The sequence below is a fragment of the Phlebotomus argentipes genome, unplaced genomic scaffold (assembly GCF_947086385.1).
Source record: "Phlebotomus argentipes unplaced genomic scaffold, Phlebotomus argentipes genome assembly contig_39, whole genome shotgun sequence".
Taxonomy (NCBI): domain Eukaryota; kingdom Metazoa; phylum Arthropoda; class Insecta; order Diptera; family Psychodidae; genus Phlebotomus; species Phlebotomus argentipes.
The window spans coordinates 1,885,978-1,899,561 of record NW_026776182.1 but is presented as its reverse complement, the minus strand read 5'-3'; the positions used below and the strand labels follow the sequence as shown (position 1 = coordinate 1,899,561).

Genomic DNA, 13,584 nt, shown 5'->3' with positions numbered 1-13,584 from the left:
TAAACTGTTTATAGTTCAGATAAAATTATTTCTTGTGAGTCAAATAATGCGATTTCTCGTGGTAGTTTTTGCAATCAAATTAGACGGGGATTTACTGAAAATGTCAGGAGGTCCATTCTTGGCTACAAATTCTCAGAAGAGTCCAGCGTGAAAAATCACCGAGAAATATTTCACAATCATCCGTAAAACAAGCATTGATCTTCGGCATCTATTGTTGGTTTTTGTGATAAATTAGCACAACACCTGGAGATACAGATCGAAAAATATCCCTCCTCAGGAACTATCTAACTGAGTCGGAAATTGTGTAATGGCAAGGGATTCAACTGATTTGGGTGTTGCATGAAATTCTCCTAAATAATGTTAGTTGCTTCATTTTCAAGACTCTCCTACTGCTCGAGGATAATGGGACTGAGTGGCGAGGTTTCTTTAACAGCTGCCTTCGTGGCACTTGAGAAAAATTGATGCCCTTTCATACAATTTCACTCAATGGTACTCCAATTAAGACACTTTGTACATCAGAAATGAGGGTTGAGGAGATTGATTCCTACTGAGGCAGTGTTCTCAGCCATTCAAATTGTATCTGTCTCGAATGTGAGTGACATGTAATGCGAAATTAAATACCACTCCAAATGATTGATCGTATTTTCATCGACACACTGCCAAAAGGTGTGGTTTCTTGTGAGAATTTCATCTTACTAAGCTGGAAACTCAGATCTTTTTCTCATGCACAGTACAATCTTGTCGTTACTAAAACACGTGCCAAGGATTTTTTTTCCTGGTATGGTGAGGGAGTATTGACTTTACATTCAGTTCCTTTTGTCGTTGGAATTGTTCTGGGAGCTGAAATAGAGAAACTCACAAGATCACAACACAATAAAGATTCGTTATAGACAAAAAAGCGAAGGAGCAGATGTTTCTTGAGATGTTTAAATTTTCTTCCTTTCATCTCAAGGAACACTAAAATTTAGGCAAAAATTATGACAGAAAATGAAATAAAAATTATAATATACTCTCAGTGACCTAGGTAGGTATATTCAATCACTTCTACCATTTCTATTTATAATTCAATAAACAATAAAAAAATCTAAGAAACTTATAAAACGTAAACTTTGTTAATTTCTTCAATTACGAATATGATATGAAAAGGATGTTGGGATAATTTTTACAATTTTATTTAATACATCTTCTTTTTACAATTTTTTTTGTCAAGAGGATAGTGAAAGAACATAGAAGAAATTCTTATTTGCATCTTAATTCTAATCACTTTTCATGTGATTGATTTTTCATTGAATCTCTTTTCTCAAATGACCATAAATTTTCTCAAGTGCTATATATATTTACAAAAAATTGGTAAGAGGAATGTCTTAATTGCTGATTCAATTCTCATTTTTTCTTTACTATTTTAACAGTTTCTTCATCATTATTTAATTTTTATTTTGTTCAAATCGTAAGAAAAAATGAGGTCTTCTGACTAGTTTGGAACTTTCTGCATCGTAATTTCTGTCTCTTTTCTGAATATTTTTTTTACCATATTTACATTTTATAGTTTTTAATTCTACCCTTTTATTCTTTCTCCTCCTCATCTTCTCCTTTGTTTACCATTATCGTTTTTTATAGTTTCAAAGTCACTAATGTATGGATTAACATTAATCTGTATTATATATAACTGTATATTGAGTGAGAAAATATTGTAAAGGTTATCTCAAAAAATTAAATAAAAATGTTGAAAATTCCAAGCTTCAGAAAAGAAACAATACATAAAAAATACATTCAAACCAAATCAATTTAGGCCTCATCTATAAAATATAAACTAATACAGAAAATTGAACGAATATCGTCCAGTAAGTAAAGTAACCCAAATAATATTGTTAAAAATTAATAAGTGAAAGTGTGGACGAGAAGAGAGACATGATAATGATGAAAAATTGCTATATGTTGGCGGCACCATTGTAAAACTGAAAATTACTAAAGTTGACTGGTGTCTTTGGGCTAGAGCACATATAGAGGAAATCATCGCTCTGTAGCTGCGTCTGGGTCATGTTGGGCTCGCTGGCGCTGCGATGTATCTTTGGCAATGTTCTCAGCATATTTTCCAGCATGTTGAGGATAAGTCTGAAGAGTGGCCTCTCGTCCCTTACAAACTTTATGCAATCCTCTGCGAGACGCTTCAGTGCCTGTGGACAATCAGAGCGCACCTTGCTCATGTCCGGTCTCAGTAGCCCGCGTCCGACCATGAACAATATCTGATCCTTATTGTTGATGTGGCTGTAGGGCAGCTGCTCCCCCAGCAGCTCATACATCACAATACCGAAGGCATACACGTCGCTCTGAAAGGAATACGGATTAGAATCTTCCATACGAATCACCTCTGGAGCCATCCACAGAATGCTCCCAGTTGGCTGGTTAGCCTGCTTCTCGCCAGACCAACGCATCTTTGCCGTGGCCAAGCCAAAGTCTCCAATTTTCACGGACAGGTCTTCGTGCAGGAAAATATTGTTGGACTTGAGATCACGATGAATAATATTCTTCGCATGCAAATAGTCCATTCCCTGAGCAACTTGGCGGCCAATGTCTATTAGCGTATTTAATTTAAATTTCGTCTCGTTCACGTGAATATGCTTGTACAGGCTACTGCCCTCACACCACTGTGTCACAATGGCCAGTGATGGTTCACTCACGCAGCCCATGAACAAGAGAATGTTGCAGTGACGCGTCTTTTTCAACATCGCCACTTCATTCTTGAATGCCTGCAATTGTGCTGGGCTTGGTGTCTTTACATTCAGCGTCTTCACAGCCACTGGTCCGTGCCAGTGGGCCTTGTATACAGTCCCAAAAGACCCAGAACCAATTCGACGTCCAATCAAGATTTCAACAGCTTGTATATTCTAAAAAAAACAGCAGTAAAACGCATTAACAACAAGATTGCCATGGGTAACTGAGATTTGCTTACCCAATTCTCTTCTGTCGGCTTTGGATCTCTCGGTGAGAGAAGATTTTTATTGCTTTCATCTGCTGACCTGGCTCTGGGTCGCTTCATGTGCTTCAGCGTATTTGTAGGTGATGCCTGTGTTGATTGTGAATGCTCCTGCCCTGTTTGGCTTTGCAATGCCCCACGCGCCTGCTGGGCCAGCATCTTCTGGTGCTCCGAGAGCGTTTTCACACTGTTAATGCACACATTAGGAGCCGAATTGGAGCGATCTTGTTGATTGAGTGAGCGTGGATGCACATGACGCGACTGATAGGATACAAGTCCACCTGTCTTGAGGATTCCGGCACAGTTGTCAGGATTCTGCTCCAGCAGAAACTGATAATAGCTTTCCATGTCGATTTTGTTGCATAGTCGTGGCACTTTGTCAGCGCAGCGCTGATGAAACCGAAAGTTGCATTGATTGCAATAGAAACCGGTGAAGAGAAGTCGTCTGCAGCATTCGCAAAATGCCAAGGTGAAGAATGTTTTGCGCATAAACTGCAAAAATGTTAGATTAGAAAATTGCACCGGGAAAAGAATAGTATTTATAGTGCTCACTTGATGAGAGATTTGAGACATCACGGGAAACTTATCCAGTACTTTCACGTAAACCTCCTCAGCCTGAATACAACTGATATCAGTATCCCAGTGGATGGGCTGCGAGCCACCCAGCTGTGTTGTCACCTCGCACATCTCGCAGGTGAGATTACGACGCTTGAGCGCTTTCGAGAGAGCATCCCGAAGGCGAATCCCTGGCGTTACCTGTAATGGGACATGTTAATACCCACAAGCTTCCTATGCCGGATACTCATAGAGCAATACTCACCTGAACGGATGTCCTCTGTTGATTGGGCAAGTGGGCTCTGAGCACAAATTTTGGCTGTTTCGTCAGTGTACTACAATTACTTTCAGTCTGCAAGATAATAGAACGAAGTTCAATTTCAAGGACAAACTCGTATACCACCGCCTTGGTGCTTTCTACTTAGGAAAGCCACCCCCATGTCGACAGGGTGCACCCCCACACGTACACACCGGGCTACTGACCTCTGTATCAGGATCAGGTGGTTCCGGAGGTTCAACTGTGACCGTATTGGTGGCGTATTCGCATTGTTGCTGCAACTTCTCAATGATCTCCAGCTCCTTGTCCCCCAATTCGTGCAACTTGGAGTTCAATTCCTGGTACTCCTTGATGTACATTGGGGGCGGCTCTTGGAGATTTGCGAACCTGGCATTGAGAGCATCGATATTCTCTTTTGTCACATGAATTACGGACTGTATGTTTCTCAGCTCCAACTCCAGGTCCGTCTGTGCGTCATCACTCATTTTGTCGGTGAAAAGCAATGTGGGTATCGTATTGCCATTGAATTTGTCACAATTTTTGTTCATCTGAACGCTATTTTAATGAATATTTCCTACGATTTTCCATTTTTTCACACTTTCGCTATGCACACATAGTTTTTTCTTCAGAGAAAAAATCCTTTGGAGACTTTTTCGGCTGTCAGAGAAGCACATCCACAGTGTTGACAGCGCCAACTATCGGAAAAGTGGTGATTTGGCGATCAAAAATGGCCGGCGTTGGAGTGAAAAAGTAAAAATTCGCGACAAATTTGCGTTCTGGCGTGGAGAAAATTATACTTTTTGAGTCAAAAACTAACTTTTTGCCTGTGGCAAGTATATTACAATGGAATACGCTAATAACGAAGGTAATATGGATGGAAAGTGAGAAAAGAGAGGGCATTGTTTAGAATACCCAAGCGCTATCAGTCATCAATAATGCCTTACTATCACCCATTTCCAGACCCTTCTGACCATTCTGCACAACATAAGAAGATGGGGAAATTCCACAATGTACTGCCACTGTGGGGAAATGAGGCCAGCATGAATCTCAATCCCCTCATTCTGGCAAACATCCAGAGCTCCAGCTACTTTAAAGGTAAGCCAGTAAACGTTTGCAATTATAACATAACATAATACTAATAGCTTTTATTTCATGGACTTCCGGATAAAATAGTGACCTTGTTTAAACTGAAGACTTATCATGAGGTAGTGGATGAGATATATTACCAGGTGAAACATCTGGAGCCATGGGAGAAGGGTTCCCGGAAAACTGCCGGACAAACTGGGATGTGTGGCGGGGTAGGTAATGTTTGTATGAAATCTTTGTGCCTTTCCGTCCATGCGGAAGATTAATGTGAATGATTGAACTCTACAGGTGCGAGGAGTGGGCGCTGGCGGAATAGTATCATCAGCTTTCTGCCTCTTGTACAAACTCTACACGCTAAAGTTGACAAGGAAACAGGTGAACGGGCTCCTAACCCACACAGACTCTCCCTACATAAGGGCACTAGGTAGGTGGTAAGTTCACTCGCGAAAAGATTGGACTTTCCTCACAATACCTTTATTGCTGACCTCAGAACTGTAAGTCTCCCGAAAAAAAACAATCTCTAATGCTTTTATGATCTTTTCATTGGACAGGTTTCATGTACATCCGTTATACGCAACCCCCGGGAGATCTCTTTGATTGGTACGAGCAGTATTTGCAAGATGAAGAGGAGATTGATGTGAAAGCTGGCGGTGGCCAAGTAATATAATATTGAGAATTAACTTTTTGATTCTATTTTTACGTCTAATATTCCAAATTCACTTGCAGGTGATTACCATCGGGCAGATGCTAGTACAGTGGCTAACAAAATTGGACTGGTTCTCCACTCTCTTTCCGCGAATTCCTGTGCCCATTCAGAAGCAAATTGAATCGAAGCTTAATGAATATGCACAGGACTACGGAATAACGCTTCAGCCGGTGAGATTTACGGGTAACAATAGTAACGCCGGAGAGCGCTATGAACGGGTGGAGCGTGGCAGGGATGAGCCTCAGACTAGGAGAAGAGATGAGCCACAGCAGCGAGGCGAGAGGGAATCATACCGACGGAAGCACGAAGACCGCGACAAAGGGGCCCATAGAAATGAGGCGAGAACTCGGTCCAGGTCTAGGGATAGGGACCGTCGGGAAGCTACTTCCAGCAGGGATAGGTATCGGGCGAGGGAGCGCGAAAGAAGCCGAAGTCCTGAGTATCGCAGCCAAAAGAGACATCGTGGAGAGAGGAGCGACAGAAGGTATCGATAGGGATATCTGGGATTACTTAACTTTTCAGTTTGGGGAACATCAAGAGATCTTACGCATTGAATTTATATATACAAATCACCCGTTTTGTCCAGATAAGTAGTTTAGAAGCAGTGTGCAGGCTCTACCTCTCACTGCTGCCTGCACGCTGATGGGATTTCTAGCTCAGGATGATAAGGAGTTTTTTCAGTCTGAAATGTTAAGTTTCCGCTTGTGAGAGAGAATGTATATCGGGAGTTTTTTTTTGATAATAAAACCCATTTCTCTGGATATGCAATTATGTTTTTGGCAATAACTCTGGGAGCTTTTTCGACGAATCTCGGAGCTTTCTTCGTTAAGTCCCGTTCAAGTTCATTGTACGAGACGCCATCTTGCCGTGCCACAATAGTCATCTCTTTCACACTTGAGGTGAGCATCAAAGATGCTGGAGAAAGAAAGTGAGACGGAACACGACTGACAGCCTCGAGCGTCGGCCATTGCACATAAAAACTTTTGGAGTTTTATAATTTCTGCATTTTTAACTACTGTAAATACGATTTGTTAAGTTTAATACACACCCCATAACCGTATAGGGTGTGAGAAAGTGTAGTGTGCAGTCAATTGTGGCAAAAGTATACGAAAAGTGTGTGAAAAAGAGAATTGAAGTTTGTGTATACAACTTGGGAACATCCACCGTTGTATTCGGCGAAGGTGAGCCCCCTTTTTCTACCCAGTAAATCCAGACTGTAAAACCTATCCGGAACAGCCTTTATGTGTGCCGTGGTATAATTTAAGATATTCCTAATCAATTTATGACGCTTTCGCAGGTCATGGAAGATCCTAATAGGATGATGGCACACGCCGGAGCAGGCATGATGGGGCCTCAGGGCTATGGGATGCCTGGTCAGGGTGATGGTTCTCAAGGCGGAGGTGAGAATGAAGTACGCAAACAGGACATTGGGGAGATCCTTCAACAGATAATGAACATCACGGATCAGTCCCTGGACGAGGCTCAGGCACGGAAGCACACGCTTAATTGTCATCGCATGAAACCGGCCCTTTTCTCCGTATTGTGCGAGATTAAAGAGAAAACTGGTAAGTTTACTGCTCCTGACAATGAATGGCTTGAGGAAAATCCAATATAAAAATGCAAGCATAGCAAATTTTGTCTCTAAATTGAGAAGTTAAACTTTTCAAACAGAAGTGTGATTTCATTATCGAAATTATCATGCTAATATTTATTAGATACAAGCCATTTAGCTTACCCTTGCGTATTTTCTTTTAAATACGTACACCCCGAATTGTCCGAGTAATTACCAAAATTGCCAAGAGCCCGGAAATTTGATTTCTATTGATTTCATTATCAAATATTGGTACTGACAAAAATATAAACTTTGATTGATGGCAATTTGTCAGTTAGATGATTAGACAGTTGAAGGATATTATCACTTGTAGCTGTATATATTTTCTATATAAAAATTGTTATAATGAATCGAATGAAGATATATTCATATATATCTCATTTACATATTGTTGCCCACTGATTATATTTCTTCATTTGTTGTATGCTAAAGAGAATTTCGGAGAACCGCAAAGATTATTCGATTTTGTCTTCGGCAACTTTTTGCCTTTATTAATACGGCGTTCGAGAAATTCCCACTGAGTTTGTATCGTAAATCGCATTAAGTCTTGACAATTTTGTCCACATGCAAGAAAGATATGAATTAAAGCGCACAGTTGGTGGTGTCACTCATGTCCCTTTCGTCGCATCGAAAGCACACTCACAAAAGACACGCGAAAGATGCAGAAAGAGCAGAAATTCAGTAATTTAGCTGGATTGTATTAAAAACCATTTAATTTTGTGGTCACACTTGGCCAATAAACCATCAAAGGAGGGTGGAGTGAGCCGTTGTGTGTGTGTGTGGAAATGAAATCCAACCACACCACAAATGCAGTGAAATGTACTTTTGCTACGAAAAATATTTTCTTTCGTATGTGAACGGAATACGAAATCAACCCTAGAAAACAGCATGGGTTTTTCGTTGTTTTTCTCATATGAATTCAACTCGTCGTTTTGGAGTGTCGAGAGATTACACTGGGAAAGGTTGAACAGGGGTTGAAAGTAGATGAAATCTTATTTCACCTTATCATGCGATTGTATTATGATATTATGCAAATGTATTCTGAGTATACATAAGATTTGTAAGCAAAATTTGTTAATTGATTTAGAATAAAGAAAGATGCGTTCAACAAAAAGAACTGTAATGATACCAATTAGATAAACGAATGCACTTCTACAATCGAATTGTAGATTTTCAAATGCCTCCTTTTAATACCTGATATACATAGACAAAGAAAACAATATAAAATGTTGGGAGCCACAAAGAGCTTTTCAAGAAGTAATGAAATGATTGGGAAAAAGACAAAGAGGGAGTCTATATGTTTGTTGACATTTGGTTTCTTAAACCGGTGAGAAAGTGAAAGTCAAAGAAAGTAAAATAAATCATTTATTTTTTATCTCGATAGTTTTGTCTCTGCGCAACACGCAGGAAGAGGAGCCTCCAGATCCACAACTGATGCGCCTGGATAACATGTTGATTGCCGAGGGGGTGGCAGGTCCAGAGAAGGGTGGCGGTGCCGGAGCTGCCGCCAGTGCAGCAGCAGCAAGTCAAGGTATTTAATAATTCTTCCACAGAAAAGTTGATAAGCGATTTAATCATTCATCTTTGATGGGAGATCAGATCTCTCACTAGGCATCAACTCTGACAACGCTATTGAACACTCTGACTACCGGGCGAAATTGGCGCAAATTCGCCAAATCTATCATCAGGAGCTGGAGAAGTATGAGCAAGCGTGCAATGAATTTACCACGCACGTTATGAATCTTCTGCGAGAACAGAGCCGTACAAGGTGAGATTGAATCAGTTTCATGGAGCGAGCGTTGATTGACTGACGGAGATTTCATTTTGTTGTCAGACCCATCACACCCAAGGAGATTGAGCGCATGGTTCAGATCATTCACAAGAAGTTCAGCTCAATTCAGATGCAGCTGAAACAGTCAACATGCGAAGCTGTGATGATTTTGAGGTATACTCTAAATATTGAAGAGCCTTATTAGGAAATACAATTTACTCATAAAATACATATGCGTGTGAAATTGGAGATTCTGTCACGCGACAAAGTGTGCAAAACAGGTCATCTGTTTGTTAAAAGCTTAGCAGAGATAAATAATGAGTATTTAGGGGCAAAAGTATATAAATAAGCTTATCTCTTTAGGTCACGATTCCTGGATGCTCGACGAAAGCGTCGCAACTTCAGTAAGCAAGCTTCTGAGATCCTCAATGAGTACTTCTATAGCCATCTGAGCAATCCCTATCCCTCCGAGGAGGCCAAGGAGGAATTGGCCAGAAAGTGTGGCATCACGGTTGGTATTTAGAATGTAATATAAATTGTAGAATACAAATATTGATGGGATGTCCATATCTAGGTCTCCCAAGTATCCAATTGGTTTGGTAATAAGCGAATTCGCTACAAGAAGAACATTGGGAAAGCCCAGGAGGAGGCCAATCTCTATGCGGCTAAAAAGGCGGCCGGTGCTTCGCCCTATTCAATGGGTGGCCCACCAAGTGGCACTGCGACGCCGATGATGTCTCCAGCTCCACCCCAGGATTCTATGGGCTACTCAGGTGGTTACGATCATCAGCAACCCTACGACGGCAGCATGGGCTACGATCCCATTATCCATCAAGACGTAAGTCCTTGAGGGGATTTCCGCTAAGCGATGGTAAGTGTGTGAGGTGGACATTTGTAAGAGAACTTGCAGTGCAAGATCCCTAAATCTTTATTTCGTCTAACTTTATTCACAATCACTTAATTTATAGATTGATAAATGAGACAGAGTAAAACTTTTAAGAGTAAATACACATCACGTATTATTTGTCACTTGGATACTCTGTAGCTGAAGAGTGAGAATTAATGGAAATTCTGCAGATTAGAATGGAGAATAAGTTTAGCAATTGATTAATCAATATATAACGTACAATTTATTTTAATGTCTCGCATGGGTTGAATTTTAGAGAGAATTTCTATTATTTGTTTCTGGTTGGATATTTTATTTTGTTCAATTCTTTCGTTGTGCATAAAGGAAGAAGCATTTTCATAAATGCTGAGGTGAAAAAGCTAAATTTTGCAAGATGACTAAAATTAATGATAAATTCTACACATATGAAAACATGTATACCATTACTAATGAGTAAAAAAAAAAGAGACAAAAATCTTATTTGACTATTGAAGTAAAAGTGTAATTGAAATGATAAAAAATATCCTTTAAATTAACGGTACAAGTATTTTAAAAGAAACCTTCTAAAAAATTATTATGAATAATATTTGACAAATACGTGGAATTACGATTCAACAAGAAAAAAATTCTATGCGTAGTTTTTAGAGTGGTTCTATTTTCATTTAAGAAGTAAAATTGTTGGATTCCTTTTCTGGTTTTTCAATCATTTTCTTCTTAAATTTTCAGATAAAATTTAAATGACTAATTCACAACAAGAATTTGCTTAAAGATATTGGTTGCTTGTAAACAATCCACAAAAACTCATGAACCTTGTAGAAAATTCTCATTTTACTGAGAAATTTTCTTTTTTATTCTTACGTTCTTTCGACAATAGTATACTGCTGAAGTAATAATTGATAGCAAATTGAATAAAGTATACAAAATTGTGCATTAAAAGGACATAAAGTAAATCTGTAGAAATTTTATTTAGAAAACAAAATTATAAAACTAAAAACTTATTGGTAATAAGGAAAGAGACATAAAAGTGAAAATAATAAAGCACAAATACAACTTTTACAATATTTCAGAGAAGGTTATAAGATAAAGTAAAGATAGTAAGGAAACGTAATTGAGAGTAGAGCCATAAGAAATATTTTATATTAGACGTAAAATGGAATTACACTTTAATTCAAAAATAGGAAGGATGGAGAAAAATGTGTGTTAGGAAATAGTTGTCAGTAAGAAAAAAGAAAAACATTTTGTGAGGTGCAATAAGATGAGATGAAAATAGAATTCTTTTGTTTCTTTTTTTTAAGGAAAAGTAAATCATTTGATAATCATTGATTTCTGTGAATCTCCACAATTCACAATTGAAATGACACAAGTACTTACAAATTATTTTGAAGATAATATTTATAATCTAACTATACTTCTTACTATATGTATCTAACAAATATCTAGTAAAATATACGATTAATAATGGTTACAAATAAATAAAAAATACGGACAATATTTTGAGGAAAATTGAAGATACCAAGTTATATCCAAAACACAGTATACGACAAGTTTTATAAAACGACATTTCGATCAAAATGCAAATAGTTTTATTCATCTGTCTCTTCTTATGATTTTATCATTTGTTTTATGGCGTGTTTAATTTTCTAAGGAAAATAAAAAATATCACAGAGACCAGTATACTGAAAGAAAGGAAATATTCTAAGGCGAGAACATTTTTAGACTAACATGTGTTCAAAAATGTATACCAAGATCTGTAATAAGAAATGTCGTTTTATTGTGAAATTGAAAATTGCCCTACAATTACTAACAAAAACATTTTTGAAAAGGTCACAAATATTTTTAGGTTGTCTTTGACGATCAATGGAAATGATTTTCATGAAGCATAAAACAAAAATATTTGAATAAATTTTCTTTGAAATATCAATGAATGAACAATTTAATTAAACGAATATATGTATACGAAAGCGATTTGAACAATTTCAAAATTTATGTGTACTTAATAAAATGAATAATAAAAGGAGCAAAATAGTGTTTTTCTCATCCTGCCTCTAAAATTGTGTGGACAGTTTTTTTTTATTGTATTTCTCTACTAAACTGTTTGAGTAATTTTGTATTTTAGTCAAGTTATCACATTTATCTACAAATTCATCGCATTTTTATCTAAATAACAAGGGTGAAGGAATCTGAAAAAAATTCATTCAGGCCGTGAAAGGAGAGGAGTAAAGAGACAGATATGGAGGGAGGTTTTTGCAAAACGGGGTCGCTTTATGAAAAACATCCTCCCTAATTTTGTAATATGGCGTTTGTAATAATGGCGAAAGATAACGAGCTCTGCTAATTAATGTTGAGAATAGAGAAGATATATTTAAAGGGCGGAAAATCATACCATTTTCTCTCGTTTTCACAACTTTTTTCATCCTTTGTGAGGAAAAACACGCGAGAATTGAGCAAAAAGGGGTATTAAGTGCAATTTGTGGAATTTCATTTTACAAAAAAAAACATAAGAGAAGAATGTATACATATAATTTATAATTGGACGGGGCGTGTATTTCGTTGTGGATGATGGAAAATTGAGAAGAAATCGAGGTTTTCCATTGCTGTTGGGAATTTTCGCGCACGTTTATTGCCAAAAAGGGGCGTGTTCGTCCCCGCTTTTCCCCCTATTTTCAATATTCTGTTTCAACTCGCTCAAGAGTGTTTACGGTTGAGATGATTGAAATACCACAAATCATACAACTTCGAGATGAATTTAATGATTTTTTATTTCTCAAGAAGAATCTTCCTGGGGGGTAAAAATCAAGTTCCTCCTTCAATATCTACATACATATTACGGCAAAGCTTTCTTCTGCAACCATCAATTCGCTGAATCGTGGCGGAATTTGAAGTGGTTGTGTGTCATTTTGCCCTCATTATAATTAATACGACATAGAGATGCCATTTTTTCTCCTTGAAATCTTCCTCATTATGCGACTTCCTTTTCATCACCATCCAATTCACTTCGCGATTCTCATGAATAATTCAAATCCATCAAGTGCGTGTGTGTTCTTTTCATGAGCTGGCATAAATTATATTTATTTAATATCACTCTTAAGGCACTCCTTGACTTGAGCGAGGAGTCACAGCTGAAAAGGATTCAATTATGATTCCTTAAAAATGTTCAAAATGTTAGAAGATGCGTTATTTTAATTGTCTCTCAAAGAAAACACCACAAAAATATTCGATTCAAATTTATGCAAAATACTCTCATCAGACTTGAGAAATAAAGGAAATAACCCTCCTTTGTTAGTATACCTATTTTTATTCACAGCATGAGCCAATATTTTCCTCATTGTTTGACACTCAGTGGGCAAATCTGAAGAGGGAACTTTTGATTCTAAATTATTTCTTGCCCTCGAGCCACTCGACGATTTATTTGTCTCTCGTCACTTTGTCAAGTGTTTCAACTTGCAAATTGCTTCCAAATCTGTCCTATTTTGTAAGCTGATTCGCACAGAAGTGAAAAATGTTAGGGAATGAACTTGAGAATGAAAAATATTACAAAATTTCGAAATTTTTTTTCCTAATTACCTTTCCAATAATTATCATTCTTTTATTTGAGACATGCTATACATATATTTTTTTATAGTAAAATTTGGTGTTGAAATTTTCTTATTTTCTTGAATGTTTCATGTACATCATCCGGACTTCAGTATAAAATGAAACCTATATGAGTCTATGATT

General features: G+C 37.8%; 3 protein-coding genes across 6 annotated transcripts; 2 read left to right on the top strand and 1 right to left on the bottom strand.

Moving 5' to 3' along the window:
• Positions 1 to 1,156: 1,156 nt before the first annotated feature.
• On the bottom strand, positions 1,157 to 4,495 carry LOC132263625 (raf homolog serine/threonine-protein kinase Raf). The gene is made up of 5 exons (XM_059763464.1): positions 4,013 to 4,495; positions 3,795 to 3,881; positions 3,527 to 3,730; positions 2,951 to 3,466; positions 1,157 to 2,885 (listed from the first exon to the last, which is right to left on the bottom strand). Exons 1-5 carry the CDS (start codon positions 4,352 to 4,354, stop codon positions 1,929 to 1,931), a joined length of 2,106 nt encoding a protein of 701 aa, XP_059619447.1. The 5' UTR covers positions 4,355 to 4,495; the 3' UTR covers positions 1,157 to 1,928.
• Positions 4,496 to 4,501: 6 nt separating this feature from the next.
• On the top strand, positions 4,502 to 6,359 carry LOC132263628 (pre-mRNA-splicing factor 38B). Of its 2 annotated transcripts, none has more exons than XR_009468505.1 (6): positions 4,502 to 4,671; positions 4,767 to 4,901; positions 4,980 to 5,104; positions 5,181 to 5,323; positions 5,444 to 5,550; positions 5,619 to 5,735. XR_009468505.1 is itself a non-coding variant. In XM_059763468.1 (6 exons), the coding sequence occupies exons 1-6, from the start codon at positions 4,650 to 4,652 to the stop codon at positions 6,090 to 6,092; spliced, it is 999 nt and encodes a 332-aa protein (XP_059619451.1). In that variant the 5' UTR covers positions 4,503 to 4,649; the 3' UTR covers positions 6,093 to 6,359. The 2 variants fall into 2 exon arrangements, 1 of the variants encoding a protein (XP_059619451.1); XM_059763468.1 differs by having other exon boundaries at positions 4,503 to 4,671; positions 5,181 to 5,316; positions 5,619 to 6,359.
• A 187-nt stretch (positions 6,360 to 6,546) lies between these two features.
• Positions 6,547 to 11,869, top strand: LOC132263626 (homeobox protein extradenticle). Of its 3 annotated transcripts, none has more exons than XM_059763467.1 (8): positions 6,547 to 6,779; positions 6,896 to 7,163; positions 8,595 to 8,741; positions 8,810 to 8,978; positions 9,045 to 9,155; positions 9,345 to 9,492; positions 9,556 to 9,852; positions 10,594 to 11,869. In XM_059763467.1, the coding sequence occupies exons 2-7, from the start codon at positions 6,899 to 6,901 to the stop codon at positions 9,829 to 9,831; spliced, it is 1,116 nt and encodes a 371-aa protein (XP_059619450.1). In that variant the 5' UTR covers positions 6,547 to 6,779; positions 6,896 to 6,898; the 3' UTR covers positions 9,832 to 9,852; positions 10,594 to 11,869. The 3 variants fall into 3 exon arrangements, with proteins under 3 accessions (XP_059619450.1, XP_059619449.1, XP_059619448.1); XM_059763466.1 differs by having other exon boundaries at positions 9,950 to 11,869; XM_059763465.1 differs by having other exon boundaries at positions 9,556 to 11,869.
• The last annotated feature ends 1,715 nt before the right edge of the window (positions 11,870 to 13,584 follow it).